Source organism: Tachyglossus aculeatus, chromosome 4, assembly GCF_015852505.1.
Source record: "Tachyglossus aculeatus isolate mTacAcu1 chromosome 4, mTacAcu1.pri, whole genome shotgun sequence".
Taxonomy (NCBI): Eukaryota; Metazoa; Chordata; class Mammalia; order Monotremata; family Tachyglossidae; genus Tachyglossus; species Tachyglossus aculeatus.
Genome location: NC_052069.1, coordinates 81,455,098 through 81,482,634, shown reverse-complemented (window position 1 = coordinate 81,482,634; position 27,537 = coordinate 81,455,098). Strand labels below are relative to the sequence as shown.

Genomic DNA, 27,537 nt, shown 5'->3' with positions numbered 1-27,537 from the left:
ACTTGAGGCTCATTCCCTTTTTCAGTAGGCCACGCTGCTTGGACTTTGATCCAAGCCCGGGGTGTGGGCGAGGGGTACTAATGCCGCTTTGGGGGCACCATCATCATCATCAATCGTATTTATTGAGCGCTTACTGTGTGCAGAGCACTGTACTAAGCGCTTGGGAAGTCCAAGTTGGCAACATCTAGAGACAGTCCCTACCCAACAGTGGGCTCACAGTCTAAAAAGGGGGGGACAGAGAAAAGAACCAAACATACTAACAAAATAAAATAAATAGAATGGATATGTACAAGTAAAATAGAGTAAGAAATATGTACAAATCAATCAATTGCATTATTTATTGAGTGCGTACTGTTTGCAGAGCACTGTACTAAGCGCTTGGGAAGTCCAAGTTGGCAACGTATAGAGACAGTCCCTACCCAACAGTGGGCTCACAGTCTAAAAAGGGGGAGACAGAGAACAGAACCAAATATACTAACAAAATAAAATAAATAGAATAGATATGTACAAGTAAAATAGAGTAAGAAATATGTACAAATCAATCAATCGTATTTATTATTTATTGAGCGCTTACTGTGTGCAGAGCACTGTACTAAGCGCTTGGGAAGTCCAAGTTGGCAACATCTAGAGACAGTCCCTACCCAACAGTGGGCTCACAGTCTAAAAAGGGGGAGACGGAGAACAGAACCAAACATACCAACAAAATAAAATAAATAGAATAGATATGTACAAGTAAAATAGAGTAAGAAATATGTACAAATCAATCAATTGTATTTATTATTTATTGAGCACTTACGGTTTGCAGAGCACTGTTCTAAGCGCTTGGGAAGTCCAAGTTGGCAACATATAGAGACAGTCCCTACCCAACAGTGGGCTCACAGTCTAAAAGGGGGGAGACAGAGAAAAGAACCAAACATACTAACAAAATAAAATAAATAGAATAGATATGTACAAGTAAAATAGAGTAAGAAATATGTACAAATCAATCAATCAATCGTATTTATTATTTATTGAGCGCTTACTGTTTGCAGAGCACTGTACTATGCGCTTGGGAAGTCCAAGTTGGCAACATCTAGAGACAGTCCCTACCCAACAGTGGGCTCACAGTCTAAAAAGGGGGGGGACACAGAACAGAACCAAACATACTAACAAAATAAAATAAATAGAATGGACATGTAAAATAAATAGAATGGACAGGTAAAATAAATAGAATGGATATGTAGGGGGCATGTTGGGAGTGACCCTCTGCCAGGCCTCTGTTGCTTACAGCCCAGCCACCCCTGCTCCTTTCTATTTATTTTATTTTGTTAGTATGTTTGGTTTTGTTCTGTCTCTCCCTTTTAGACTGTGAGTCCTCTCTGTGCGTCCTGAGCAACCACCTAACCTGATCCGGCCTGGGAAAGGACAGCCGCCCCCACCAGCGGAGTGGACCCGGGGCAGCGGACGAGCTGGAAAGGACAGTACCGCAGTTGAGGTAGGGCAAAAATTAAAAAAATATATATTTTAAAACCCCTTTCTGGAAACATTATCCAGGCTTGGCTTCACTGACTCTGTCCTTTCCTGGTTCTCCTCTTATCTCTCTGGCCATTCTCAGTCTCCTCTGTGGGCTCCTCCGCCTCCCATCCCCTAAGCCCGCTGTTGGGTTATTTATTTATTTTACTTGTACATAGCTATTCTATTTATTTTATTTTGTTAGTATGTTGGGTTTTGTTCTCTGTCTCCCCCTTTTAGACTGTGAGCCCACTGTGGGGTAGGGACTGTCTCTATATGTTGCCAATCTGTACTTCCCAAGCGCTTAGTACAGTGCTCTGCACATAGTAAGCGCTCAATAAATACGATTGATGATGATGATGACCGTCTCTATACGTTGCCAACTTGTACTTCCCAAGCGCTTGGTACAGTGCTCTGCACACAGTAAGCGCTCAATACCTCAAACACGAGAAGCCACGAGAAGCAGCGTGGCTCAGTGGAAAGAGCCCGGGTTTTGGGGTCAGAGGCCATGGGTTCGAATACCGACTCCACCACAAGTCTGCTGTGTGTGACCTTGGGCAAGTCACTTCACTTCTCTGAGCCCCAGTTCCCTCATCTGTAAAAATGGGGATTAAGACTGGGAGCCCCACGTGGGACAACTTGATCACATTGTATCCCCCCCCCAGCACTTAGAACAGTGCTTTGCACATAGTAAGCGCTTAACAAATGCCATTATTATTATTATTATTATTATTAATACATACGATTGAATGAATGAATGAACTTTGGGGGTCCTTGAAGGTTCAGTTGTCGGTCCCCTTTTACTCTCCATCTACACAGACCCCCTTGGAGAACTCATTCCCTCCCCTGGCTTCAACTACCTCCTCTATGTGGGCGATTCCCCAATCTACATCTCCAGCCCTGCTCTCACTCCCTCTCTCCAGTCTCGCATCTCCTGCCTTGTTGGGTAGGGACCGTCTCTATATGTTGCCAACTTGTACTTCCCAAGCGCTTAGTACAGTGCTCTGCACACAGTAAGCGCTCAATAAATACGATTGAATGAATGAATGAATGAAGCACAGACAAGGTAAGTGATAAGATAGAGAAGCAGTGTGGCTCAGGGGAAAGAGCCGGGGCTTTGGAGTCAGAGGTCATCATCATCATCATCATCAATCGTATTTATTGAGCGCTTACTGTGTGCAGAGCACTGTACTAAGCGCTTGGGAAGTACAAATTGGCAACGTATAGAGACAGTCCCTACCCAACAGTGGGCTCACAGTCTGAAAGGGGGAGACAAAACCAAACATACTAACAAAATAAAATAAATAGAATAAAATAAATAGAATGGGTTCAAATCCCTGCTCTGCCTACTGTCAGCCGTGTGACTTTGGGCTCAGTCACCTCATCTGTAAAATGGGGATTAAAATTGTGTGAGCCCCCCCCCCCCCCGTGGGACAACCTGATCACCTTGTAACCTCCCCAGCACTTAGAACAGTGCTTGGCATATAGTAAGCGTTTAACAAGTACCAACATTATTATAAGTGACTTGCCCAAAGCCACACAGCTGACGATTGGCAGAGCCGGGATTTGAACCCATGACCTCTGACTCCAAAGCCCGGGCTCTTTCCACTGAGCCACGCTGCTTCTCAATGACCCCATGACTTCTGACTGCCAAGCCCGGGCTCCTTCCACTGAGTCACTCTGCTGAAATGGGAGAAAAAGAGAAAATTTTATTTTATGCGATTTTATGTGAACTTTCAGAATCAGGCTCACACCATGACCGGGCCAATCAATCAGTCGTATTTATTGAGCACTTACTGTGTGCAGAGCACTGTACTAAGCGCTTGGGAAGTACAAGTTGGCAACATATAGAGACAGTCCCTACCCAACAGAGGGCTCACAGTCTAGAAGGGGGAGACAGACAACAAAACAAAACATATTAAAATAAAATAACCACTCTCAGAGGATTTAGTGCAAGCCCCCACTGCTTCCTGACCGCCTTAAGCCAGGAAATAGCTTGCAGGCCTGCTCCTGTTGAGGAGACTTTCATTCATTCAGTCGTATTTATTGAGCGCTTACTGTGTGCAGAACACTGGGCTAAGCGCTTGAAAAGTACAATTCAGCAATAAAGAGAGAGAATCCCTGCCCACACCGGATTTTCACAGCACTCAATTTCCCGAGGTCACTCACTGGGTTTTGAGGTACCCCATAAAGGGGAATAATGTCTTTCACCCATAAACCACCATGACAGAAGAGGCTCGGTGGGATGGGCAAGGGGAAGGAGGGAGCGGTGGAGCTTAAAAAAACAAAAAAGGAAATAAAAAGGCAGCTGGGGAGGGAAGGGAAGTCTCGTGCAAAGTCAGTAGGCCGTATCAAATTCAAAAACACCACTTTAGCACGGCACTGCTTTCAGCGCACCTGCCCAAAGTAACCAGCTAGAACAAATATGAAAATTCGACCCACCAAAACAGAAGAAAGTGAATGTAAATGCAGTCTCTGGTGCACCGCTGAAGAAAAAGTCAGTGTAACTGGGGGGGCCAGGGGAGACCTGCCTGCAGCCTTAGGTGATTACAAAGTAGGCTGATGTACAAAGAGAAATCCTGTGTCAACTTTGAAAAGAAACCTCTTATTTAACCTCATTTTACCCCTATCCCCGTACCGCTCAGAGAAATGATCACAGCCAGATGGAGATCAAAGGTACACGGGTTGCTTTTCGTGATGCATTAAAACAATAATGAGTTAAGTAGTCCATAAGAAAAGTGTACTTTAAACCTAGGGTCTACCAACAAAATCTCAGGTGGAGTTACTCAGCTCAAAGGGCTCCGAATGAGCCTACTGCACAGTTGATGTGCAAATGTTTGCATTTAGTGACCTTAGTTGCTTAAGTATTTATTTCCAGAAAAGGGCTGGAGCATCTGTTAACTAGGCAAAATTAGTAAGAGTCACATGAAGACAAGAGGCATCGTTAGTTCAGGACACTCAATCTGCTGTCTCCCTCCATCATACCCCCTTTTCTCCCTCTACAGCCCAGATTACACTCCCAAATTAAAACTCACTCGTCTCACTCTCGGGTCACCCATCTCAAACCCTTTGCTCGCACTTTCCCAGAGTAGTGACCTTAGTTGCTTAAGTATTTATTTCCAGAAAAGGGCTGGAGCATCTGTTAACTAGGTAAAATTAGTAAGAGTCACATGAAGACAAGAGGCATCGTTAGTTCAGGACACTCAATCTGCTCTCTCCCTCCATCATACCCCCTCTTCTCCTTCTACAGCCCAGGTTACACTCCCAAATTAAAACTCACTCGTCTCACTCTCGGGTCACCCATCTCAAACCCTTTGCTCGCACTTTCCCAGAGTAGTGACCTTAGTTGCTTAAGTATTTATTTCCAGAAAAGGGCTGGAGCATCTGTTAACTAGGTAAAATTAGTAAGAGTCACATGAAGACAAGAGGCATCGTTAGTTCAGGACACTCAATCTGCTCTCTCCCTCCATCATACCCCCTCTTCTCCTTCTACAGCCCAGGTTACACTCCCAAATTAAAACTCACTCGTCTCACTCTCGGGTCACCCATCTCAAACCCTTTGCTTGCACTTTCCCAGAGTAGTGACCTTAGTTGCTTAAGTATTTATTTCCAGAAAAGGGCTGGAGCATCTGTTAACTAGGTAAAATTAGTAAGAGTCACATGAAGACAAGAGGCATCGTTAGTTCAGGACACTCAATCTGCTGTCTCCCTCCATCATACCCCCTCTTCTCCTTCTACAGCCCAGATTACACTCCCAAATTAAAACTCACTCGTCTCACTCTCGGGTCACCCATCTCAAACCCTTTGCTTGCACTTTCCCAGAGTAGTGACCTTAGTTGCTTAAGTATTTATTTCCAGAAAAGGGCTGGGGCATCTGTTAACTAGGTAAAATTAGTAAGAGTCACATGAAGACAAGAGGCATCGTTAGTTCAGGACACTCAATCTGCTCTCTCCCTCCATCATGCCCCCTCTTCTCCTTCTACAGCCCCGATTACACTCCCAAATTAAAACTACTCACTCGTCTCACTCTCTAGTCATCCACCCTTTGCTCGCACTTTCCCAGAGTACAGCCCTTCCCAATTCATCAATGGTATTAAGTTCTTCTTAAGTGCCAAGCACTGTGCTAAAGGTCTTGGGCAAGTACAACAGAATTAGCAAACATGTCCCCCACCTATAACGAGTTTACAGTCTAGCGGGGAGAGACAGATACTAAAATAAATTACAGATGATAGGAAAAATAGGAGAATATAAGGATTGTGCATAATTGCTGAACATACCAAAAGTTTAACGGATACAGATCCAATCAATCGTATTTACTGAGCGCTTACTGTGTGCAGAGCACTGTACTGAGCACTTGGGAAGTACAAGTTGGCAACATATAGAGACGGTCCCTACCCAACAGCGGGCTCACAGTCTAGAAGGTGGGGGGGGGGGCACCTGGAAGCCCTCCCCAATTAATACACAACACCCTAATTATATCAACCCGACAGGAAGAGGCATCAGTGACCTTAAGAGGCAGTCATGCAACTTGTGTCCATATGTAATAACCATTACTGTTATATGAACAGCATTCGTTATTGACTAATCAGCAGATTAATCATTTCAATAAAGGAGCCTCTTATCCACCATGGGACTTCAGCGCTGCTGCTGCTGATAATCTTACCTCCTTCCCTTCCCCACAGCACCTGTATATATGTATATATGTTTGTACATATTTATTACTCTATTTATTTATTTTACTTGTACATATCTATTCTATTTATTTTATTTTGTTAGTATGTTTGGTTTTGTTCTCTGTCTTCCCCTTTTAGACTGTGAGCCCACTGTTGGGTAGGGACTGTCTCTATATGTTGCCAATTTGTACTTCCCAAGCGCTTAGTACAGTGCTCTGCACATAGTAAGCGCTCAATAAATACGATTGATGATGATGATGATGATGATGATGATAATGATATTTGTTAAGCGCTTACTATGTGCCAAGCACTCCTCTGAGCGCTGGGGTAGATACAAGGTAATCAGGTTGTCCCACGTGGGGCTCAGTCTTAATCCCCATTTTATAGATGAGGTAACTGAGGCCCAGAGAAGTGACTTGCCCAAAGTCACATAGCTGACAAGGGGTGGAGCAGGGATGACTGTCTCATGCTGCAATTAAAGGGACTTTTCTCCATAAATTCATCATTCCCTAAATTACGTGCCCTGGGAAGAGGAGGATACCACCTGGAAGGGGTTTCAGGCAGCAGAGTTCCTTCCTAATCTATTTTAATGCCTGCCTTCCCCTATAGACTTTTAGCTCCTTGCAGGCAGAGAACATGTCAACAAATGTTATACTACTCTCCCAAGGGCTTAGTACAGTGTTCTGTACGAAGCAGGCACTCAGTAGATACCACTGATCGAAGTTCCTTGTGAGCAGGGATCACATCTAAGAACTGTTTTACTGTAAAGTGCTTGTATTATAGCCCAGGCAACATATCCCTCGTAACACTCAAAAAAGGATGATGAAACACTGTTTCCTCTTTCAGCTTTTATCTGTCAGGCGCTTAGTACAGTGCTCTGCACACAGTAAGCGCTCAATAAATACGATTGATTGATTGACAAGCATCTATGATCATTCTCTATTTGAGGCTTTTAGCAAAGTGGTTCAGAAGCTGATTCCACAACTCCCCACACTGGAGAACTTACTCAACATCTTTATATCAGTAAGTACACCGGGGGCTCTTTCTCCATGGTTTTTGGGGGGTTTTTTGTATTTGTTAAGCGCTTACTATGTGTCAAGCGCTTAGTACAATGCCAAGTAACCTCCCAGACAGCACTTTGTGCTAACATTTCGAGAGTGTTCGAGGCTCTGTGATGTGTGCACCCTGAGCAGGTTCTGCGCATGTCATACGTTGCGTTCTGACAAGACCCCCACAACACAACCCTGCACACCAACACACCCAACAATTGGGTTGTGCAGTGAATTTACTCCGTAAATATGTGGAAAATTATGCTCTTTCGCTTAACACAATTTCCATGGAAACAATCAATTAAACAATTAAATTACAAGTAGCAGAATCCCCATTCACATAGCTTTCTCTTTAAGGTATTTGGCTTTTTTATTCTTGCCCTGTCTTTTCTCTCAGGGTCAGGGTGGGGTGTTTAAAAGGTGGTCTTTTAAAAGAAAACATTTTTTACAAAGACCGAGCTTTTCATATTATCCAGTAACACAGGAACATCTCCGAGATATTTCATCCTCCACGATAAGACAAAGTTGCGGTTATGATTAGCCACCCATAAAATCTTACGTTGCGCTTTCTAATGAGGGTATCTTCAGGTTGGGAACAGCGACTGCATCCACAGAACACTGACCACCACTTCCGTGCTGGGAATACCACCTCAGACGGATACCTTGGATTCAGAAATAAGCAAGTTATTAAACAGGACCATTAAAACAGATCTCATTTCTACTGCACTCTATAGTCCTGCTCAAAGACCCTCCCAAACTTTAAAAATCATCATCATCATCAATCGTATTTATTGAGCGCTTACTATGTGCAGAGCACTGTACTAAGCGCTTGGGAAGTACAAATTGGCAACATATAGAGACAGTCCCTACCCAACAGTGGGCTCAGTCTAAAATCTTCACTAAGCATGTTTTTAACTAACTCCACTCTGAACTTTAATCAATTATGCAGCTGACACTTACCCAACTATCCTCTAATCCTACAAACCCTGGTTTTTTGGAAAGTTTAATCGTTTTCTTTCAACAGCAGATTCCTTCCGTTCACCACAAGAACAAGACAGGAGGGAATTTTATCCCTTTTTCTATCTCGTGTTTAAGGATACTTATTTAAGTACACACTCGAATAAAAGCTCACGCTTGGTCTTCTGTTCCCTATTTTACTCCATGTCCTCTAAACAAGAACTCTATTCTACCTCTAGGATTTTATTTACACTCCCAAACCATTTTACCATTCACCTTACTGTACATGCTAAAATTTACTGAATAGTAAAACCAAGGCATTTCACTCAAGGTTTACCCAAAACAATCTCCAGCATCTTCAAATCCTGAAATTCTAGTAGAGTAGAAGAGCGGCGTAAATGTCCTTTCTCTGAAATATGACTAGCTTATTTACATCTCTCACCACCTGGCGAATAAATCGATTTTGAAATCAAACCTCATTTTTGTTTATACCCACACTTTGCTCATTTTTTAAAATCCCGAGTACATTTTAACAGAAATTCTGGGTCCAGAACTCAGCAGAAATACTTCAAACAGGAACTCCTGAAAGACTGTTCAAAAGAACACACACGTTTTCAGGTTCTCTATAAGAAAAATTCTAGCTTTTTTTTCTTCATTTAGCATTCATTTCATCAGACTCACATTACTAAACAAGGCCTGAGAATAAAATATGCAAACAATAAAGATACCTCGTCTCCCAAGCTGATCTTGAGAATTTGATTCGACTTCATTTATTCACGAACAGTTGTCAAATGTCAGTATCTTGAGTGAAATAGCCACAGGCCGATTTGCCCAAATCTAGCACATCCCATCCTAGTCTGCAGTAAGCCCCAAAGGCTCAATTTTGCTAGCAAACTTTCATTGCTGGTAGGGAAAAGAATGGGTCATGTACCTGATCTTTTTTGAAGAAGGTGGCACAAAAAAAGGGTAATTCATCGTCCTTGTCATCATTCAACTAATTCATAGTATTTATTGAGCACTTGCTGTGTGCAAGTACTGTTCTACATGCTTGGCAGAGCACAATGTAACGACGTTATTATCATTACTAGTAAGTCCCATCAACCTTCTCTCATTAGAGCAAAGGTGCTACAACATCTCCCTCCTTACTTCAATAGGTGAAAAAGGTGGGTTTTATTGCAAGTGCCATATTAATTAGGGGAAGAGAAAAAACTGCTTCATCACCAGCTTTTGTGGTCATAAGTGAAGGTTTTAAAATCTCAAGAATTTTAAGACTATGAGCCCCAGGGAGGTACATATTTAGAAAATCATTCCTCAGGATGTGATCAAGCAGAGGGGACACTAAAGAACCAACAATTTACTCATTTGGGCCACAACTCCTTCCTCCCTCTTATGCCCCTGAAATCTATTTGCCTGGCCCCTGTCGATGAGGATTCTCTGCTGACTGTAAAATGCAGGCTTCTCTGTTCTTTACAGTATATATCAGATACCCTTTTGGATCGGATAATTCGGTTTTTCTAAGCTCATAATAATAATAATGACATTTATTAAGCGCTTACTATGTGCAAAGCACTGTTCTCATAACTGTGTTTGGTGTACTGCTGCCTAAAAATATACAGGCTACATAAAGAAAAAACTAAGTGTTTCTTCAATATCACTTGACATTTCTTCTGTAATCTCTTTATTTGAAAAAGTAACTGTAACAAGATACTTAAAAAAAGGCTAGATACAAAAGTAGTTAAGCTGCTCACGAACCGTTAAAATTTTCCAAAATGTATCTTCAGTACTCATGATCTTATAAAAGCATTTTACGGGTATCGAAAAGTGTCCAGGCTGGCGTTTACACAACTGAAACACTTTAGTACAAATGTTTGATTGGGCCTGGAAGGGGTGCAATCTCCTAACTGCTTACTGAAATCGAGGTACAAAAAAGTGTTGCTTGTGATATAAAGTATTGTGCATTGGCCCCATCTTATGTACAACCCCCCCCTCAAAAAAACCCCAAAAAAACCCCAAAACCAAAAAAATAACCAACCCCAAAACTCCCCAAGGAAAATTACATGCAAAATAGTGATACCATCCCAGAGCCCAGTACGTCTAAAACAAACCTCAAAGAAAGTGGTTTCAGAGGTAAACGTGATGGTTTCTAAGATCTGAACGTGGGAACTTTTTACAAGTTCAATATACACGATACACAACTGCAGCCAACCACAAATTAACCACCATAAAAAAAAAGTTAAAATGAAAACACAGGACATACTTAATTTTTTATTTTGAAATTCCCTACTCCCTCTATACAAGAACCTTTGCCGAACACTTTCCACAAAGGCAGCAGTGAATTTTTCAGAACATTTTACATTTCCCCTCCCCACCCTCAGCAAAAAGATAAATCACAGTGTAAATTATATTGTTCTGCTGTCATCTTTGGCTGGGGTTGGGCCAAGGAGGCAACGACTAGCAAACCGTTACAGTCAAATGTTGCTAGCGCTCCTTGAGCCTTCGGGTTACCAACTCAGTACAGGAATGTTTGCCTTTAATCGTTAAAGTACCACCAGGGGTATGACAGCGTCAACTTCCATAAACTTTTATAGACAAATGGAAAAAAATCTACAAAACTTAGCTAGTAATATTACACGGCAATACACACTTTTTATACTCTACACAAAACCAAAATTCTTGGTCTTAATGGCGAGTAACAACTTCTGCTTGAGAATCTGTTTCGAAGAATAGAGTGGAACGTAAAGGCGAGAAATGCAGGTGTTGGCGGTAGGCAGGTGTTGGTCGTCCGGTGGTCTGATTGTGATGGACGGCATGGGCTGGAATCCCTCCTCGCTGGCGGGCAGTGACGGGCTGGACGTCCAAAAGTACACCTGGACGAGAAGGCAACGGCTGTTACGTTTTCTGACTGCACGGCGCCCAACCGGATTCGCCTGAATCGACCCTGGCGCTTAGTTCAGTGCCCGGTACATCGTAAGCGCTTAACAAATACCATTTAAAGAACAAAAATCAAGTGGAAAAAAGGAACCCTTCGGAAGTGGCAGTTCTATAGCCCTTCATCTAGCCCAACCATGCCCGTGTTAAATTCCACGGGATCACTTCCAAGAACAAAACTGGTAACGGGAGATGACTTTTCTGTCGTTTTTCTGTAGCAGTAATAGTACTTTTTTGAGCATCCGCTTGAGCCAGTGCGGTCACTGTTCTAGCCGCTTTTGGAAAGAACAAAACGTATTAGTGACATGTTGCTTGACACGCTTAGGGGGAAGGACGGATTTAAAAATAGAAGCTGTGTGGTCTAGTAAAAACAGCACGGGTCCGGGATTCAGAGGACCAGGGCCCTAATCCCACTTCTAATCCACGTGCTTGCTGGGCGACCTTGGGCCAGTCACAACTTCTCTGTGCCTCGGTTCCCTCACCTGTGAAAAACATATTAAATACCTGTTCTCCTTCCTACTTAGGCTCTATACGGGACGGGGACTGTGTCTGACCTGCTTAATCCCAGTTCTTAGAACAGCGCTTGATGCATAGGAAGCGCTTAATATATACCATAATAATAATTTACCAATAAGGAACCCAGGTAGTTGAATATACCACTGAATGGTATATTCAGCCTTGTATCCCCCCGCAGCACTTAGAACAGTGCTTCGCACATAGTAAGCACTAAAGTGCCACGTCATCATTATTATTAGTAGTATTATTATTTTACTTTCTAAATTTCGAGTTCAATTTCATCTTTGATAAAGATCCCTCCCAGTCACAAGGGCTTAGGATAAGTACAAAATAAGTGCTTAAACGCTTGAGACGGCTATTGGGTTTGTAAGACTTGGGGTGTCGGAACTAGTGGAAAGAGCACAGGCCTGGGAGTTAGGACGACCTGGGTTCTAATTCTGACCCTGCCATTTGCTTGCTGTGTGACCTTGGGCAAGTCACATAGCTTCTCTGTGCCTCAGTTTCCTCAACTATAAAATGAGGATGTCTGTTCTCCTCCTACTTAGACGAGAAGCAGCGTGGCTTCAGAGGTCGGGGGTTCTAATCCCAGCTCTGCCACTTGTCAGCTGTGTGACTCTGGGCAAGTCATTTAACTGCTCTGTGCCTCAGTTACCTCATCTGTAAAATGGGGATTAAGGCTGTGAGCCCCACGTGGGACAACCTGATTACCTTGTGTCTACCCCAGGGCTTAGAACAGTGCTTGGCACATGGTAAGTTCTTCGATAGCATCATTATTATTACTATGAGCCACATGCAAGACGGGGACTGTGTCCCATCTAATTAACTTGTACCCATCCCAGGGCTTAGAACAGCGTTTGACACAATTTATATAACACCACTGAAGCTGGAGATCCACTACGCAGGGGTTTGAAAGCAGATGCAATGGTCAAACCTAAACACCTGATTTGTAGCTATGCCTAATGCAAAAATCTAAAATTCCCCAGACTGCTGTCATTAGAAAGACAGTGGCAATTTTGTGATCTAATCTCCCTGCCATAAAAAGTGTTTGGCTTCAGAAAAAAATTATCCAGATATCACAAGAGTAAATTTGCGTCTGCAGACATTTTTCTGAAAATTAAAGTTTGACTTACAAGGTCTTGTCGTTCGGTCATGCTCATCTTCTCAACTATTGACCAAAACCAACGCTTGAACTGCAAAAGTTTCTCAGCATTTTCTCCTAAGAATGAAGAGATTACATTCAACCTACAGTTCCAAACACTGTTTAATCTGTTCTAACAGAAACAGATTGAACAGCTGAAGTTTAAAATGCTCAAACAGATGAACCGTCCTTCCTCTGTAGGGACACTAAGACCTTAGTGGTTCTAGTTTAGTCTCTAAGCTTGACCTTTAGCCCAGAGAAGTATAGTCTAACTAATTTTTGTCTAATTTTACAGAGAAGCAGCGTGGCTCCGTGGACAGAGCACAGGCTTGGGAGTCAGAGGTCATGGGTTCTAATCCTGGCTCCGCCACTTGTGAGCTGGGTGATTTGGGGCCATCACTTCATTTCTCTGAGCCTCAGTTACCTCATCTGTAAAATGGGGACTAGGACTGTGAGCCCCACGTGGGACAACCTGATCACCCTGTTATCCCCCTGCAGCACTTAGAACAGTGCTTCGCACATAGTAAGCACTTAAGTGCCACTTTATCATCATTATTATTAGTAGTATTATTATTTCACTTTCTAATTTTTGAATTCAATTTCGTCTTTGATAAAGATCCCTCCCACTGCTTTAAGAAACTCACCTAAAATTTATCAGACCTATATTACTCTTCGTTACCTCAGGGGTTTTTATAACTTGCCCCTTTAAAGACAACTACCCCCGCCCAAAAAATAACCCCCCCAAAATAAAAACCACACACCCCAACTGCTATACAGAACCAGGTTTAACGATAACTAAAATAATTTTATTTGCTACCCCTAAATAAGCCTACTGTCATTTAAAAAAAAAAAGACCGATTACATTTGCAATTCTATGCCCACTTAAAACCTTCTATATGCAGTCATCCTCATGTTCCTGCGTCATTCCCACCTTAGGAAAAATGACAAAATATGCTCCACCTCCACGGGTTCTTAAAAGTCACTTACTAGACTATTGAAATTGAGGCACTCATCTGAAAAGCTGTACCCCGCTGGAATAAACTGTACTCTTCTTAAGGCGGAGGTACAGCTCGAAAGAATATTACAGAGAACACAATACAGGAGGAAATGGGGACAGTAAGCCTAATGAAAAATTAACCTAAAAACACAGAGATGACATGAGTTTAGTCGGTTTGATTTTGCAGATTAAAGGGGGAATGCTGAAGACATTTTAAGACTTTAAGAAATGACCTTCTAAAGTATTCTGATAGGGCCCACCAGGGACCTGTCATTCATAAGTCAAATTAAACCCTTCAAAGCATCCTTGGCTTTCTCCTCCAAACAATCCATTAAGGCTCTCTTACCCAGGAATCCACCCACATCCTTCTCGAACCTATATTTCCTGCCCATAGAGTTCCTGTGGGATTGAAGAAATACCTTGAGTTTTACTTCATTACTCCATCAACAGTAGCCATTCTTTTTGGCTATACTATACTCAATGTCTCACTTCCTAAATAAGATTAGAAAAATTGGCCTACCTGATTCATCGTTGAACGAAGTGAAGCTGATAAGCATCTGCACATTAACTTCACCGCAGCCATTTACCAAGAGCCTGAAGTCTTCTGCAGTTAAATCTTCTAATGCGTTCTTTGGAAGCACATCTAGCAGACCTTTCCTCATTGCCTGAAAGGATGGCAAGATTACCTCGGTAGCGTCATGTGAAATTCAGCAATTTCTACTCAGCACTCAAAGCAAACCATCATCAACCCACTTCCTGGAGTCCCAGGGATCCCACTTGATGTTTGTACATCAAAAATGGACAAGAGAATTAAAAAAACGGAACGTTATCAAACCAATTATGTTTGATATACTTTAATATCTAGAAACCGACCCTGAGTTCGTAAACTAAACCCATCCTACGTTAACTAATGATGATCAACACCACAGATTAATCAATGGCATTTACTGAGTACTTACTATGTGCACAGCACTGTACTAAGCTCTTGGAGTACGATACAACAGAACTGGACACATTTCCTGCCTGTAACGAGCTTACGTCTAAGGAACCTACAGAATGCCATGCGATCTAGAATGAATACGAGACTTAAATCTCAAAGAGCAAGTAAGTGTTCAATTAATGAGATCAAAAAGTCTTTCAATTAAAAAGGGCTATCTACTTTTACTTGAAAACATTTCAACCCAAGCCTTTAACGCAATTTATCCTTTCTGGAAAACCAAAAATTAACAGGAATAAGAGCTCGATGGAAAAGTTACTGAATAGAGGTCAAGGCTAATTCTGCATTTGTACAGCATCTAAACCAGCAGGTAAACGATTTTCTTGCGCATAAAGGGGTGGCAATGGCTGCATGAGCCAAAAGGTTATGACGAACTTTAGTCCACCGTCACTGGTAAATCCTGACCGCTGAACCTAGATCAGATATGATAGGGTGGTCTTGACCAATTATGAGAAGCTTTCTTGGTGTTATCAGACTGGTTCCTTATTCCTAAAAGCCTTAAACTATTTATGAGAAGCATAGCTTAAGGCTTTTAGGAATAAGGAACCAGTCTGATAACACCAAGGAATAATAATAATGATATTGGAATATCATTCCAATATCCGATATCCAATATCGGCACCTGTACTCTGTGAGGCAAGGATAAGTTGCCGCAAACTTTCATACGTAACAGGATCAAAAAAAGCAAAATCATGCCAGTTGACCTACACAAAGTAGATATTTCAAGTTTAGTATTAGAAAGTACTTTCAACACATATTCATGGCAGCTGAAAATAACAGTAATAATAATAAACGCCTATTGGGTGCAAGGCACTGTTCCAAGCGCTGGGGTAGATACAAGGTAATCAGGTTGGATACGGTCCTTGTCCCACTTGGGGTTCACAGTCTTAATCCCTATTTTCCAAATGAGGGAACTAAGGCGCGGAACAGTTAAAGCACTCGCCCTAGGTCACACAGCAGATAAGTGGTGGAGTCAGGATTAGAACCCAGGTCCTTCAGACGCCCAGGCCTGTGCTCTATCCACTAGGCCACACTGCTTCCAACGTGGACTAGGGGCCTGAACCTTCTGTAATCAAAAACAGCAAGAAAACCATATTGGCAACGACTTACGTGTAGAGGCTGTTCTGCCACTACTAACATTCTATGTTCTGCGTATTTCCGCACGTACTCATACACATTCTGAGGAGTGACTGGTATATTGACACCGTTAGAGATAAGTTCCACCTATGGAAGGAAAAGGCCAGGGAGGGAGAAAGGACAGTATCTCAATTAAAAATATTCCAGCTACAACAGCAGCGGCACATGGAAAACGAGACCGGTAAAGGATAAAAACAAAAGCCATCTCGAAGGAGTCACACCTGATTCCAAGAAGTTCCCGTTTTAAAACCAGCTTTTACGTCAATCGCTTTTTGTTGTAAAAGCTTTGCATATGTAAGCTAAATGCCTTGCTCTGAAAGTATTTTAGAAAAAGATGCTTTTGTGGAATCAAAAAAAATAAGATATCCCACTTACCTGACCGCCTCCCTCTTCTTTGCACAAGTCAATTGCAAATGCCAAATCCATTGCTGCAAAAACGGCATCGGCATCTGTACTCTGTGAGGCAAGGATAAGTTGCCGCAAACTTTCATACATAACGGGATCAAAGAAAGCAAAATCGTGCCAGTTGACCTACAGAAAGTAGATATTTCCAGTTTAGTATTACGAAGTACCTTCAACACATATTCACGGCAGCTGAAAATAATAATAATAATAACAATAATGGTATTTGTTAAGCGCTTATTACGTGCCAAGCACTGTTCTAAGTAATGGTGTTGGACTAACAGTTACAAGTTTCTATCAAATTGGTTAATGAATGCCTTCATGAGAATCTCCCACCAGTTTTTTGGATTTTGACAAAATAATCCCATATGGGTGTCTAAAAAAGAATGTGTATGCCACTTAGTACTAAAGCGTACTGGAAAACTGGGGCTGAGTCTTGGCATTTGACACTTTTAGCTCTGAAAAAAGCCCTTTTAGAAAACAAAACGACCATTTCTTCGTTCGTGGACATCAGTCACAATTTTTTTTTGAAGGATAAGAGATTTTAGTATGGGATGCTCAGCATTTCTAAAACTGTAACCAGGTGGTTTATCATTGTATCAGGCGAGAAAACGCTCTAGTAGCATAATGAAATGTCCACTGGGGAAAAAAACAACATTTCAGGCTACGTGCTCAGCTCGAAAGATCCCCGGGTTCCAAGTCATGACCTGGATTGAAACTGTGTGGAAGGTGCTCTGTGAAAAATCCACAACAAATGTTCACCGTTTCCAAGGTTAAGTCTTTAATCCGGAACTGAATTTGCTTTTGGCCTTCTCCAAAATCATGAAAAAAAATACACCCTTGTGGTTTCTCATAAGCAGGTAGTTTAAATAAACAATCTTACACTTCATTCTCAACAAACTCTTTGGAGGCCTCTGCAAATGAATCCAAATCAAATCGGGGGACTTATCACCCTCAAAGAATAAGCTCTACTGTGCTAAGAATAAATGAACTGATTAAGTACGTAGTCACTTATGACTATTTGTGAAACAGATTTTGATTATAAAGAAGCTACATTATTTTCAAAAATTAGGTTTCTCTACATTACTTACTTTTCTACCAAGTAATACTTTAATCACATGTCTATTCAATGTGATAGGACAGAGTTCATTCTGTAGCAAGCAGAGTCCAAGAATCCTAAGAATAAAATAAAGATGAAGTAAGGTGAAATTTTTTTTTAAAAAAAAAGCTTCTGGAAAAAAGAGGTAATCTTTGGTTAAAACTTTAGTTTGACACATTTCAGCTAATAAAATGCCCTTAGTGTTTCTATTTGTACTTATCACCACCAGTTCTGTGTGTGTGTATATATACACAAAGAATTAATAATAATAACAATAATTATGATATTTGTTAAGCACTCATTCCTTACCAAATATTGTTCTAAGCACTGGGGCTGATACAAGTTAATAAGGTAATAATAATAAGGTATTTGTTAAGTGCTTACAATGTGCCAAGCACTGCTCTAAGCACTGGACAAGATACAAAGTAATCAAGTCGTCCCATGTGGGGCTTACAGTCTTGACTTGCCTAAAGTCACACGGCTGACAAATGGCGGAGCCGGGATTATTATTATTATTATTATTATTAATAATAATAATAATGACATTTATTAAGTGTTTACTATGTGCAAAGCACTGTTCTAAGCGCTGGGGTAGATATAAGGTAATCAAATTGTCCCGCATTGGGGCTCACAGATTTAGTCCCCATTTTCCAAATGAGGGAACTGAAGCACAGAGAAGTGAAGTGACCTGCCCAAAGTCACACAGCTGACAAGCGGCAGAGCCGGGACTCGAACCCAGGACCTCTGACTCCAAAGCCCGGGCTCTTTCCACTGAGCCACACTGCTTCTCAGTCCTTGTCCCACATGGGGCTCACAGTCGAGAGGAGAGGGAGAGTTGTTGTTCGTTTATTCGGATATATCATTTTGGCATACTTGCTCTATTATTTTATCCTTGCTCTTCCTCCTGCTTTGACTACTTGCAAACTGTTCTGTATGGCTGTCTCCTTCGTTAGACTGCAAGCTTTTTGCGGGCAGGTGTTTTCTGATCCGCTTCTGCTGTATCAGTATGGCATTTTTGGACCAAAAATCATTGACTAAATGATTGGATAACACAGTCACTTGACAAAGCCAACGCAGTGGGTTCTATACCTGGGAGAGAATTCGAGAGCGCTCTCACAAAAACGAAAGCACACAATTAAGACTGCCACCTTACCTGCCGATGTTTCTGAAACAATTCAGCCTGGCTTCTGTGTTTTTGCCCGGCCGGGGAGTATAGAATCCCCGTTTTCCGGGCTGGTAGAACAACGGAGCATTGTCATCACCATCATCGGTGTCATCCAATTCCATGTCGACCACGCTCCTGCTGGAGCCATGACGCTTTCTGTTCTCCTAACACCAGAGGATTACTGAGATTAGTTTAAGTCAGGTCTCAAAAAACATACTCAGTAAAAGAAGAAAAAAAATCACTGTCAGTTTGGGGTCTCCCTCATTAATCTTGTGAGTCACAAAAACAACAGGGGAAAGGCAGAATAACGTGGAGAAAGTCGGAACAAATTAAAAATTAAATTAATTTAAAAAAATTAAAATTTTCTATTTAGTTTATTTTGTTAGTATGTTTGGTTCTGTTCTCTGTCTCCCCCTTTTAGACTGTGAGCCCACTGTTGGGTAGGGACCGTCTCTATATGTTGCCAACTTGGACTTCCCAAGCGCTTAGTACAGTGCCCTGCACACAGTAAGCGCTCAATAAATACGATTGATTGACTAAAAGGTAAACATAAGAGCAACAGTATTTTACTGGTGAAAGAAACCAATATTTGCTGGGGGGCTTGTTAAATGCTTACTATGTTGCCAACTTGTACTTCCCAAGCACTTAGTACAGTGCTCTGCACACGGTAAGCGCTCAATAAATACGATTGACTGATTGATTGATTCCAGGCACTGTTCTAAGTGCTGGGATAGATACAAGGAATCAAGTTGGACACAGCCCATGTCCCACACGGTGCTCATAAAATCCTCCTTGTACAGATGAGGTAACTGAGGCACCTGAGAAGTTCAGGGACTTGCCCAAGGTCACTCAACAGACACATGGAAGAGCCAGAATTAGAACCCAGATCCTTCAGCTTCCAGGCCCATGTTCTATCCACTAGGCCATGCTGCCTTTGGGGTGTCCTGACCATATTTACGAAAGAACACCAGACCAGTAATAATGCCAGTGGTGAAACCAATCGCTTCAGATTTTTTTTTTCTACTGGCAATACTTTGCCTATTGAAATTTTAATCCCCATTCCCATGACAGAGCCGGGAACAAGTTAACTCTTTTCCCTGGATCAATCAATCAATCATACTTAGCACTGTACTAAGCGCTTGGGAAGTACAAGTTGGCAACATATAGAGACGGTCCCTACCCAACAGTGGGCTCACAGTCTAAAAGGGGGAGACAGTGAACAAAACCAAACATACTAACAAAATAAAATAAATAGAATAGATAGGTACAAGTAAAATAGAGTAATAAATATGTACATACATATATACAGGTGGATGTTCAGCCTCAAACAGAAGCAACGTTCCTGATCCATAAAATGATACTATAACTCCTAGACCTCATTAAACTCAGTAACCTAATACCTCCCACGACTCGGCTTTCTACTCAGAATTAGCACTCTTCCATGTACAGGAAGAAACTCCGTCCTTTGATTTTTCCATTGCAATGGAGAGAAGACAGCATACTACCATACTCATATTTTTAAAATTACGATATATTTTTGAAAAAAAATTAAGCCTGAATATTTTACTACTGAAGGATTTGAGACCTTTCAGACAGTTGGGCAAACACGATTAGCCGCTCATGCTAAAAAAAGCAACCCAGAGATGCTATTTTTCCAACTGCAAGCTTGCAGGAAAGATGACTCACCTGATCTGTAATAAAACAAACACTATTTATTTAGACTTAAGACGACGGACTTAAAGAGGTTTGAACATTTACTTCACTGAAGCTGAGGAAACACGGGGGACATTTTCAAAAACACAACATGAACATTTACTTCACTGAAGCTGAGGAAACACAGGGGACATTTTCAAAAACACAACATGAACATTTACTTCACTGAAGCTGAGGAAACATGGGGGACATTTTCAAAAATACAAAATAATCAGGTCAACCACAAATTGTATGGTATTTGCTAGACACTCATTTACCAGGAATTTTACAGTTTGCTTTTATATTTTTAAGCTTATTCACAGCAAAGTGCTCATTTCATGAGGATGTGAAAATTCCCTTACCTGCACTTTCTCTGAAGAATCTAACAGCCCGAGATCCAGGATACTATCAGCTCCATTTTCCCTGAAACACAAACATATAATACATTAAAAAACACCACCAATGAAAATCATGATTATTCTGTATTGGAGACATTAGCAATGAAAACAGTATTTGCAGCTAGAATTTGATGCGTGGAAAAATAGCCAAGAACTTAGTTTTTCTGTAAAGACTACGTGTGTTGGAGCAAAATACATCCTCCCAGTGGCTTGAGGCTTTAGAAGATGAGTTTATCGGGACACTGACAGAGGTGGATGGTTTCTATCGGGGATCCCTTTCAGCTCTCTGAAAAAAACCCTTCTATAGACTACATCTTTCCTAAGCCCGGGATTCAGGAAGCTATCTGGACACTAATGGATGGATCGGGTTGCCAAACTGCGGCTCATCAATCACTCAATCAGTTGTATTTTTTGAGCGCTTACTGTGTGCAGAGCACTGTACTAAGCACTTGGGAAGTACAAGCTGGCAACACATAGAGACAGTCCCTACCCAACAGTGGGCTCACAGTCCAGAAGGGGGAGGTTCATGCAGCTCTGGGCATGTTACTCCCCTCCTCAAAAATCTCCAGTGGCTACCAATCAACCTACGCATCAGGCAGAAACTCCTCACCCTGGGCTTCAAGGCTGTCCATCGCCTCACCCCCTCCTACCTCACCTCCCTTCTCTCCTTCTGCAGCCCAGCCCACACCCTCCGCTCCTCCGCCGCTAATCTCCTCACCGTACCTCGCTCTCGCCTGTCCCGCCATCGACCCCCGGCCCACGTCCTCCCCCTGGCCTGGAATGCCCTCCCTCCCCAAATCCGCCAAGCTAGCTCTCTTCCTCCCTTCAAGGCCCTACTGAGAGCCCACCTCCTCCAGGAGGCCTTCCCAGACTGAGCCCCCCGCCTTCCCTCCTTCCCCTCCCCACAGCACCTGTATATATGTTTGTACGCATTTATTACTCTATTTTCTTTGTACATATTTATTCTAGTTATTTTATTTTGTTAATATGTCTTGTTTTATTCTCTGTCTCCCCCTTTTAGACTGTGAGCCCACTGTTGGGTAGGGACCGTCTCTATATGTTGCCAACTTCTACTTCCCAAGCGCTTAGTACAGTGCCCTGCACACAGTAAGCGCTCAGTAAATACGATTGAATGAATGAATGAGTCACTTGTAGTTCGCCTTCTTCCCTTGCCGATCAGCCCCAACACATGCGCTATATTTTGCTGCTGCAGGCTGCGGTGTAACTGTGCTCCAGCCCTTTTGACGGCAGTGCCCTGGCCCATGTTGGGGGGGCGGGGGGTATGCCATTATTATTATTATCTGCAACCCTGTAATGCCTGCTCTCTGCCTCCCCCAGCCCCTGGAAATAACAATAATGTTAATAATAATGTTGGTATTTGTTAAGCGCTTATTACGTGCCAAGCACTGGGGTAGATGCAAGGTCATCAGGTTGTCCCACGTGGGGCTCACAGTCTTCACCCCCATTTTACAGAGGAGGTCACTGAAGCACAGAGAAGTGAAGTGACTTGCCCGAAGTCACACAGCAGACAAGATACCGATCCGGGATTAGAACTAACGACCTCTGACTCCTAAACCCAGGTTCTTTCCACTCAGCCACGCTGCTTCTCTGAAGTTAGGGGGATGGGGGGTGGTCTTTCTCCCTCTCTTCCCCCCACATCCGCCCACCTGCCCCCCTAAACACACACGCACACCTTCCCCCGACACCCAACTCAGTTTACGAGGCTTGGCTACCCCTGAAATAGACATGGCCACCTTCATCCAGAATGTGGCAGCCCCCCAACACATCTGCTGATTGATTACTCACTAAAGAAGCTTGAACACCACCAAAGGAACTAAAGACTTCTGAAGGTGTATTACCTAGTATCCTGCTAAAAAAAAGCTACTTTTCTTACCAGAATTTTGACCAATTTCTAGACCTCAGTGGTGAAGCCTTCACTCCATACTGGGAAATGAGAACAAGGTGGGGGGGGGAAGAGAGGGGCACCTGAAGGGACAGGAATACAGAGGAAGAAGAAAGAAGGAAATGCAAATAATAGAAGTCATTTCTGAGCTCTGGTACCCCATTCCTTTCGGCCAGGGAGCTGCCATCTACTTGAAAGGATGTGATGGGTGAAACTAGGAGACAGACCTTTTAATAATGTCAAATTGTGGAAAATACAGCTCATGACCTAAATTGTCATATTGCAACTTGACATGATTTCACTCAACAACATACATTACCTTCCATGTGCAATAATGAGCTCCATAGCCTCGTCCACTCTAGCTCTCAGAGAGTCCTCGCTAGCTAGTAGAAGCAGCAACTGAGCAGGAGACAATTCCAACAGCATCCCTGTAATTTTGCTTGCAAATGCCTACAAAGCAACAAAAGAAAATAGATTGTGTAACACTACCAGTCTCTCTGTGCCTCCCTCCTCTACCCCTGCTTGTGTGCATAAGCACACACCCAAACACACACCCACCCCAATTTGGAACTTGTGTATTTCAACACACCATGACTATTTAAGAAAAATAAAACAAATCAGTTGTACAGAGGGGAAGAGGAAGAGATACAAGTTGCAGAGCCCCAAGTTAACAAAAATGGAATTTTGCCAAAATGGAAACTAGCGACATAGCAAGCACGTGTGCACCGTTCATTTTCCTAGCCTATGCTTTGAACAAGAGTTTTAGATTACATAAAGAAGAAGCAGTGTGGCTCAATGGAAAGAGCATGGGTTTGGGAGTCGGGTTCTAAACCCGACTCCGCCGCTTGTCAGCTGTGTGACTTTGGGCAAGTCACTTAACTTCTCTGCGCCTCCGTTACCTCATCTGTAAAATGGGGATTAAGACTGTGAGCCCCACGTGGGACAACCAGATCACCTTGTATCCCCCCCAGTACTTAGAACAGTTCTCTGCACAAAGTAAGCACTTAAATGCCACCAAAAAAAAATTACATAACAGAAAAGTTAGTGCTCAGCCTTTCCCAAGCTTACCTTTTAACCGAACCTGCTTTGCCCTCCTCTTTGCTCATAATTTCCCCCCTACTTAAATACGCCGGGCCATAACTCTCCCCATTTTCAAACCTCCTAAAAATCCCACCTCCAAAGATCCTTCTGATTCATCTTCAACCCTTGCAAGCCATATCATCCCCACAGGCACCCTTGCCACCTAAATTTTTTAATCCCATATTATCCCATATTTAATGCATATATATGGATAGTTCTTCCATAATGTGTGTCATCCCTACACATTTTGATTAGGAGGCTGTTGAACTAAATGATATTATTCTGATAACACGCACTAGGTTAGAACCCCTGTGACAAGAAAAGTTGGGAGTTTTTCTGAAAAAGAGAGAAGGGGGGGGCGTGGGTGTGGGTGTTGGGGGGAAGGGGGGTGTGCGTTCTTCAGGAACATAACCCATGCTTTTGGAGAGCTGAGTGTTTATTCAATCATTTATTCAGCTACCTCACCTTGATGTGCATATGTGCTATCTAACTCTGTTCTTCCTCCTGCTTCATTTGGAAATGATTTATATCTGCCTCTCCCCCCCATTATATCCAAAGGAACCCCCAACCCGGAGGGCAAGGACTGTGTCTTTTTGCTTCTGGTAAACTCTCCTATTTGCTTACTACAGTGTTACGCACACAGAATGTACATTTTTGGAGGCAGTGCCGTTATGGAAAACACATCTGCATGCACGGTTAACTGATGTACAATGGAAAAGGGCATCATCGTGCACTCCCGTAGTTTTCCATTGCTTTTCTTGGAGGGGAGGGAGGGTGTCTTACTGGCTGCATTGCTTGAACGCGGGGATACAGCCTCTCTCCAAGTGCCTGCCGATGTGCTGGAAGAGGATCAGGGTCATCACTGGGATTTCCTTCGGAAGCTGGTCTGAAGGGTCTTGTGTCAATGGAAAGCTGTCTTCGAAAATCCCTAAAATAAAGAGAAATTTAAGTGAGTTTTCAGGTTCCAGTCTACTTTTAAGTACAAAGTGAAATTTCAGTCCGAACGGCACAATCCAAAACTAGGCATGTAACACTGCCTCAGGGGTGGTTAGTCTGAAACTGGCTTCTCAGGAGTAAGAAGCAATTCTTCTGGAGTTGGAACAAGCTGGACAGATGAAATGTGGGGAAATAAGTAAGCTGTCACATATTCTTTCTAACACATCAAAACACTGGGTGGAACTGTACTTTATAAATACTTAATGCAATGAAACACTGAAGATATCCCAGTATTCTTCTCTTCTAGACATAAGTAGGGGGGTGACAGACATGGAAATTTAATAAAATAATAATAATGATCACCCAGTGCCACAATACACAGAGACAGAATGAATGATCGGGAATCATTTCGCAATGACAGCAAGATGGAAAGAATAAGGAAAAAGGACATTCATCCTGCTTTGGTTCAAATAGTGAAATACACAAAATTACTCTTACCTGTCCCGATCTCTTCGAGAGCCAGCTCGTAAACCACTACTTCTCCTCATTTCTCTTTCTCGTTCCCTTTCCCGGTCTCTCTCTCCTCTGTTCCTTAACCTCTGCATTAAACCTACGAGAAATGAGTTTGAAAGTCCGTTGTTCTTTATTCCAACATACCTATGTCAAATACCACTGTACTATGCAACGAGTAGATTTTAGGGACCACTCTGGCATCCGATCATATCTTATTACTTTCCTTTCCCCTGATTTCACGGCTCGTTTCTCTGCAGAAGTTGTTTTTTGCTTGTGTCCTACGGTTTCGAGATTAACTGGGGAGGACGGAAAAACTTTGAGGGATCTTTGAATCGGCTTTGGAGAAGCTTGGGCAAATGTAGCTTCGGGCCCTTTGATCACCCCAACAGCCCCAGGGGTGCCACGGCTACCCGCCACCCCTACATCCTACCTTGTGTGGAAGCGGGCTGATACTGCTAGAACCCCCCAGCCACACTTAAGACAGATAACCCGCGTCTGTGAATGCTCTCCACGGAAACATTCCCCGTGTTAGATTGATCAGTTTTCACTGCTCTAACTCTACCTGAGAGGCAGGGTGGCCTAATGGAGAGAGCGTGGACCTGGGTTCTAATGCCAGCTCAGCCACTTGTATGCTGTGTGGCCTTGGACAAGTTAACTTCTCTGTGCTTCGGTTTCCTCATCTATAAACTCTACTCAGACTGTGAGCCCTTTTGAGAGGCACGGGACATTTCCGATCTGATTAGCTTCTATCTAACCCAGCTCTTGGAATGGTGCCTGACACATAATAAACACTTATATATCACTATTATTACGATTACTATGAATTTCTACCCAGTAGTTTATATTCCCTAATCCAAAAACATATAAGGGAACAGGGATTCAACATTTCTCCCTCTTTAGACAGTGACAGAACCACTGCAATTTATGGATATCATAGAAGGTCCTAATGTAGATAATAGTGGCATTTATTAAGCGCTTACTATGTGCAAAGCACTGTTCTAAGTGCTGGGGGGGAATACAATGTGATCAGGTTGACCCACCTGGCGCTCACGGTCAATCCCCATTTTACAGATGAGGTAACTGAGGCTCAGAGAAGTTAAGTGACTTGCCCAAGGTCACGCAGCAGACATGTGGCGGAGCCGGGATTCGAACCCCTGACCTCTGACTCCAAAGCCCGGGCTCTTTCCACAGAGCCACGCTGCTTCTCTGCAGCATATACATGTATGTATCTGCGTATCAGCGTAATGTATGAATCTGTGACCCACGGATATTTTTTCCACTTTGCTTTGGGGGTGTGTGTGTGTCAATCTTACAGTTAAGTCATATTGATTGGATTTTTTAAATATTAGTAGCTTTAAATTTTCAAAATAGAAGGTTCTGACATGAGAACTGTCTGAAGGCTCATTTGAAACTTAAATGTCATCCTGGGACGGCTGACACTCCATCCAGGACAGTACTGTATCATCAATGGTATTTTTTGAGTGCTTATGAGGTGCAGAGCACAGTACTAAGCGCTTCGCAGAGTACAATACAACAGCATTGGCAGACATGTTCCCTGCCCACAAGGTACACTGTACCTGTACCCAAAAGATGCTCGGAATAAGAGTGGATGGTTACGCTCCTTCTATATTTTAAAACCAGCCCCTTTCTTGCATATTTGTGCTGTACACGGAGAAGACATTCAAGTGTATTGGAATAGAGATGAAGAGTTCCAACTACTAGGTTAAAAATCCCAGTAGTCCACAGGCCACATCTGCACACACGTCAGTATTTTTCATTCTCACGGGTTACAAAGAACGGTTCTGGTCGCGGACAAAAATCAATGAGGATGAAATTTTCAACGTCACTTCTGGAGCTGGCAGGTGACTTACTTGTATGCGTCCCCTTGTTGGCATTCTGGATACAATCTAAATTGGGCAGCTTTTCATTTGACAAAAAAGCCTGAGCGATGGCAGTGTAGAAGCTCCGTGCCACACCGCTGCCTTCTCCCGGTTCATCTTTAAAAGTAACTTTCACTCTGTGTACGGCCATCGGGGTGGTGGCACACCGCCGGCCGAAGTGATTGTTGAGCTGCCTCATTGTCTGTTGAATTAGAAGATCTCGATCTCGATCAACCTGGTGAAGTACCCCAAAAAGACAACTAAGCTGTTTGGACACTGCCCTTGGAACAATTTGATTTTTTTTTGCTATTACAGCCATTGCAAACGTAACTTCAGCTATTTTGCTTTCATTGGAAACGTAAAATGCCTTCTAGGCCTAATTTCAAGTACCATCGACTACCTTCAAAAAAGGTGCTATTTTCGAAATGCGTACGACCAACTTTCTGATGTTCGGGATCAAATTCATTTTGGTGTATCCCAAAACAGTACTACCGACGATAACCGAGACAGGCAGTGGGTGCCTGGATCCTGTTTCTTAACTGATGGGTTGAGATCCCCTTGAATTCCACTGAAAACCCAACCCCAA

The 27,537-nt window shown here is 42.7% G+C and overlaps 1 protein-coding gene across 6 annotated transcripts in view; it reads right to left on the bottom strand.

The window, feature by feature from the left end:
- Window positions 1–10,414: 10,414 nt before the first annotated feature.
- UBR5 (ubiquitin protein ligase E3 component n-recognin 5) overlaps window positions 10,415–27,537 on the bottom strand; it is a 147,496-nt gene continuing 130,373 nt past the window's right edge. For all 6 annotated transcript variants that reach the window (XM_038745452.1, XM_038745455.1, XM_038745456.1 and 3 more), the window contains 12 exons: window positions 26,943–27,186; window positions 25,057–25,168; window positions 24,406–24,550; window positions 22,862–22,992; window positions 20,604–20,664; window positions 18,538–18,713; window positions 17,377–17,461; window positions 16,259–16,414; window positions 15,857–15,970; window positions 14,270–14,414; window positions 12,745–12,830; window positions 10,415–11,037 (listed from right to left, as the gene is read on the bottom strand). In XM_038745452.1, the coding sequence (XP_038601380.1) occupies window positions 10,825–11,037; window positions 12,745–12,830; window positions 14,270–14,414; window positions 15,857–15,970; window positions 16,259–16,414; window positions 17,377–17,461; window positions 18,538–18,713; window positions 20,604–20,664; window positions 22,862–22,992; window positions 24,406–24,550; window positions 25,057–25,168; window positions 26,943–27,186 (1,668 nt within the window). In that variant the 3' untranslated portion in view covers window positions 10,415–10,824. The remainder of the gene's footprint in view (window positions 11,038–12,744; window positions 12,831–14,269; window positions 14,415–15,856; window positions 15,971–16,258; window positions 16,415–17,376; window positions 17,462–18,537; window positions 18,714–20,603; window positions 20,665–22,861; window positions 22,993–24,405; window positions 24,551–25,056; window positions 25,169–26,942; window positions 27,187–27,537) is intronic.